Genomic DNA, 5,470 nt, shown 5'->3' with positions numbered 1-5,470 from the left:
AATAGAGAGGTGACTCAGTGGCTAGCATCGTTGCTTCGCAGCAAGAAGGTCGCCGGTTCGCGTCCCGGTGAGGACATGTGGGATCTTTCTGAGTGGAGTTTGCATGTTCTCCAAGCTTCCTCCCACACAGTCCAAAAACATGTTGAGGTTAATTGGTGATTCTAAATTGTCCGTAGGTGTGAATATGAGTGTGCTTTGTTGTCTGTCTCTAAGTGTAGCCCTGTGATAGACTGGTGACCTGTCCAGGGTGTCCCCTACCTTCGCCACAAGTCAGCTGGGATAGGCTCCAGCCCCCCGCGACCCTTGTGAGGATTAAGTGTATAGATAATGGATGTCCCTAATAGAAGCAGAACTGAGGTAACTGCTGGATGTGTAGTTGTATAAATGCTGCTGCAGTGAAATAGTTTTAACAGATGTCCTCTCTGTCATAGGGAGCTGAAGGAGATCCTGGGCTGCAGCAACCATCAGACCTGCATGAAGGAAGCTGTCCTGCTGGATTACTACGTCTGTGGATGGTGGTGGGCTAAGGAGGCCAGCTTTACTCCTGCACAGGCCTCTTTCACCATGGCTGTGCTGCACATACTGCTGGATAACATCAGAGGTGGGGAAGACTGAGAGAAGAATACAGTATTCCTCAGTTATTTCTCAGTGTTGTGCAAGTTTCTGAAATATGTTATGGCTTACAAGAGAAAGTATCTTTTCTGTGACTACATCATGGCAGTGTTGCTGTGACACAGTTGGCCAACACGTGTCAACATTTGGTTTCTGTAACTGTTATTTTACTAATCAGATGCCTGAAGTCTCAACTATTGGATGTCTGTCTCAGTCATCCAGGTCATGGTTCTCGTAGTTTAATCGTAGCAACTGGACTTGCTTGATTTTCTTGAAAACGTTTCACCTCTCATCCAAGAGGCTTCATCAGTTCTGACTGACTAGTTGAGAGTACCAGATACTTATATTCTTAAGAATCCATTAACGCTTGAGTTTCGGTTTCATCTGGGGGTTTGTTGCTCCTCCTCCTTGTTATGTGAGCCGTTAGGACTCCCCCTGCCACAATGGGGTTTGTTAAGGTCTTTTGTGGCTCGGTGTGAAAGTAGGTTCATCTTCCTGGGGAGAGTTCTTAAGACTAAACTGTGAACAGGTGAGAGGTGACCTCACCTCTGTTGAGTGAAACTTAGAGTAACACTTAAGTAACATTTAAGTGAAGTGAAACTTAAAGTCAATTAAGTCTTAAGAGCTCTCCCCCAGGAAGATGAACTCACATTCACACCTAGCCACAAAAGACCTTGACGAACCCCATTGTGGCAGGGGGAGTCCTAACGACTGACATAACAAGGGGGAGGAGCAACAAACCCCCAGTGGAAACCAAAACTTAAATGTTAAGGATTTAAGTATCTATAACTTCCAACTAGTCAGTCAGAACTGACGATGCCTCTGGGATGAGAGGTAAAATGTTTTCAAGAACCTCAAGCAAGTCCAGTTGCTATAATGAAACTATGAGAATCAACTGTTTCATGTGTTCAACAGCGTACCTGGCAATCAGTCTTTTTTGCTTTGCATAGTGTACAGACTGTACAAAGGGATTCTTGGGTTTAAAGCCAGGCTGTGGTTGTTTGGATGGAGTCCATGCTCAGCAGCACTTGTATTGGGTTGTTACGTGAAAAGCACAAATTGTTGTTTGATCATGTGTTTCTGAAAATTATCTCTAATTGATATGGAAGTTCACACTTGCACATAGACTGCCACTCACCAGTAGGTTTTTGTCCTTGATCTCAAGGAGAGGAAAATAATGTCCAAATTTAGCAAGCTACCATTGGCTAAATGGTTGATGGCTAGTATGTAGGTTAATGCTGACTGATGAATTCAGTCATTCATTGCACCACCATGAGACCAGGTGATGTTAGAAAATTTAAATAGGAAAATTGGGCAATAGGCTGCATTCGTCTGCTGTAATCATCAGTTGCACATTAATATTTCTGAAGTAAAGAGTAGCAAGCCCATGTACATTTCAACTAGTTCAATTGTGTTATTAACTTGAAAAGGTAAGTGACATTATTGTAGTCTGACTCACTGGATGTCAGCTGCTGGTACAAGCTTGTTGCATATTTCACACAGCTTTCTGTTCTCCTTCGCCAATCTATGCATTTTAAAAATCATCTTCACTACCGGAAACAACAACGATAGGTATCATGCAGTAAAGCAGCCCTTATTAACAGTTCTTGCCTTCCAGCGTGCAGATGTTTCATCAAATAAGTTCTCTGTCATTACTTTGCAGGGACACTTTTGCTGGAGTCTTGGCTTATCATTTCCCAAAACGATTGTGACTGAAATACAAATAAGCCAGAGTGAATTATAGTAATCACATTAAAAACAATATCTTACATCTCCATTTACCTTATTAGTGTCAACAATTCCCCTGTGCAGCAAAAACCCTGCATGCTGTGTTTATTAGCTGACACTCTAATTGTGGTTCTCCTCCTTAAGTGCACAGCTTTGTGTCAAAGTGGAATAAATGTGAAGGATATAGTGAAGAGTAGGGTTAACATATGACTGCCTTAAAGGGAGTTACCGTACATTATTCACATGTGTAATATTTGTCTACACCCAGTGTGCGTACACGTTCAAGTTCAACGTTCTGCAATAGCAGTGCAGTCAACAGTAGCCAGCCGCCAGAAACTGAACAAAGACAGCCTTGTGATAGCAAAGTCTTTTCACTATAAATGTGTTTTGCGAGTGTTGTAGGTAGTTTCTAAAGCTTACTTACCACTGCCAGTGATGACTATGTCTGACAAAGCAGCAGAAACTTGGCACTGGGGGTGGGTGATACGGCAAAAATATCATATCATGATTATTTTATTATAAAATCAGCATTTTGATTTTATCACGACCTTAGATGTATTTTTTGAGACTAATTTGCAAGTTTCTGGTCAGTACAACCAGACCATTTCTGTATGTAAAGTGATTGAACAAGTTCGTCGTGTTGCCATCCGATGTGTGAACTGTCTCTGTGCAAACTTTACAAATTACCGTTGTTTGCACTTTGTCATTTCAAATCAAATCAAATCAAGTTTATTGTCATTTTGCTGTACATAGAATAGAATAGAATACAATAAAAATACTTTATTTATCCCAGGCCTGGGAAATTATTGTGATACAGCAGCAAAAACAGAAAAAAACACCAATCACAACAGAAAAGGGCTAAAGTTAAATACTGTTTTAAAAAAGGAAAAATAAAAATAGAGTGGAATTATAATAAAATGAATTAAATAAAATAACTGTACAAAATGTGCAAATTGAAAAAACAGTGAAAAAGACAAAAGATTTTACAGAGCAGAGAGCTGAGAATGCTCTCTGCCAGACAGAGGTGAGGTGTTGTAAAGAGTTATTGCTCTGGGTAGGAAAGATTTCCTGTACTGGTCCTTGTGACGGAGCTGAATCAGTCTGTTTGAGAAGGAACTCCGCTTCCTGCCCAGAAGCGGGTGGAGAGGGTGGTCGGGGTTATCCAGAATAGATAATTGTTTGTTCTGTTTTCTCTTCTCTCTTCCCTGTTGTCTGGTTTGTGGTTTGTTGCTGATTCCTGCTTCCTGCTTTGTTTTTTGTTTGTTCTGTTTTCTGTTGTTGCGGTGTTTGCTGCTGCGTCGCCTGCAGCCTGGAGCAGTGCACTGTGCACTGGCGACTGCTGACTGATGTTCGATATTTTGCTTCTTGCTGTGCAGGCTGTCGGCTTTCTGCTTCCTTAGAGTGTGGTGTTTTCTTTTTTGTTTCTTGTTGTTGGTTTTCCAGTTCAGTCTGCTGTCAATGTGGACGCCCAGGTACTTGTAGTCCTCCACCGCTTTGAAGTCCTCTTCCAGGATGTTCAATGGCTGTGTGGCCGTCCTCTTCTTCCTGAAGTCGATCACCATCTCCCGGGTCTTGGCCACATTCAGGAGCAGATGGTTCCTTCCAGACCACTCAACTCACCAGCGCTCTGTACTCCTCATCCCGTCCACCACGTACACACCCAACCACTGAAGAGTCGTCAGAGAACTTCTGCAAGTGGACCAACTCAGAGTTGTACTGAAAGTCTGAGGTTTTCAGGGTGAACAGGAATGGAGAGAGCACAGTGCCCTGTGGGGTGCCTATGTCACTAACCACATCAGACAGAGCAGCTCCAAGATGGACAAACTGCGGGTTTGGCCTCCAGCTTCCTCCTGTAGGAGTCCTTGGCCCTCCTCAGCTCCACCTTCAAGTCATGCTGTAGCCTCCTCATTTCCTCCTTGTCCCCAGACCTGAAGGCCTTCTTCTTGTTGCTGAGGAGGACTTTCAGGTCACTGGTGATCCAGGGTTTATTGTTTGAGAGGCAGCATACAGTGTTGGCTGACAGAGTGGTGTGTTCACAGAATTTTATGTATTCTGTGATGCAGTCAGTCATGCTGTTGAGGTCCCCCCCATGTGGATCACACAGCACTTCCCAGTCAGTTGACTCAAAGCAGTCCTGCAGAGCCTCTTTGGCCTCCTGATTCCACCTCCTAACAGTCCTTGTGGAAGCAGGCTGCCGTTGCACAAGAGGAACATACTTTGGTGTCAGAAGGACCAGGTTGTGATCAGATCTGCCCAGTGGGGGGACGGCGGTGGCACTGTACGCATCCTTTGCATACAAGAGGTCCAGTGTTCTGTTGTCTCTAGTGGGGCAGTTAACAAACTGGTAAGAAGTTGGGAGAATTTTATCCAGTGTGATGTGGTTGAAGTCCCCAGTGATTGTGTTACGGTCAGTTCACAGACCCACGTGCAGAGCAACAAGACACAGGAGACAGATGTAAAAAATAAAATAATTTATTTTACAGCAGGGCAAAGAAAACACTAACCAAGCTGGTGGTATAACCACAGACGGAAAGCTAAACTAAAACTAACGATAACGAAAGACGCACTCGGAAACCGAAACTAAAACTACACGAGTGGTAATGCAGGCATGAAGCTAACTCAAACAAAAGGCTAAGGAAACGAAAGCTAAGCTAGAACGAGGAACAAAAAGCGACTAAGCAAATAAGACTCAGTGAGACACTAGGAACAAGAAGCTACACTAAAGCACACAAAGCTATAACAGGAATAATAAACTACACTATAGAAACAAGGGACGCGAAACTACACTAAAGCACACGAAGCTAGCGGCTAACAACTTAGCTGAGAGAAACCGGAGAGGGAGCGGGGAAGGCAGGCGGAGCGGAATGCAGACGGCGCAGCAGGACGGTGGTGAGGACGGGGAACCAGGGAGACGACAACAGGGAGTCCAGCAGGGAACGGAGGGAGGAGATGGGGGTGGTTGGAGGAGCACACACGCTGGCTGGTGGAGTCCTGGGGAGCGGAGAGACAGTTAGTCACAGAGCAAGCAAGGCACGGAGCAAAACGAGAGCTAGAACAAACACTGACTATCAGTTGATCACGGTCCGGCGTCTGCTGATGGTTTGGAGCTGGTTTAAGTACTGGCAGAGAG

The 5,470-nt window shown here is 44.3% G+C and overlaps 1 protein-coding gene across 1 annotated transcript in view; it reads left to right on the top strand.

Moving 5' to 3' along the window:
* Positions 1–5,470, top strand: part of cabcoco1 (ciliary associated calcium binding coiled-coil 1) — a 19,012-nt gene that overhangs the window by 625 nt on the left and 12,917 nt on the right. The window contains exon 3 of the mRNA XM_008286515.1: positions 432–601. Within this exon, the coding sequence (XP_008284737.1) occupies positions 432–601 (170 nt within the window). The remainder of the gene's footprint in view (positions 1–431; positions 602–5,470) is intronic.

This window comes from Stegastes partitus, unplaced genomic scaffold (genome assembly GCF_000690725.1).
Source record: "Stegastes partitus isolate 25-593 unplaced genomic scaffold, Stegastes_partitus-1.0.2 Scaffold457, whole genome shotgun sequence".
Lineage (NCBI taxonomy): Eukaryota > Metazoa > Chordata > Actinopteri > Pomacentridae > Stegastes > Stegastes partitus.
Note: the sequence above shows the minus strand (reverse complement) of the source record. Positions and strands in the feature narration are given on the sequence as shown.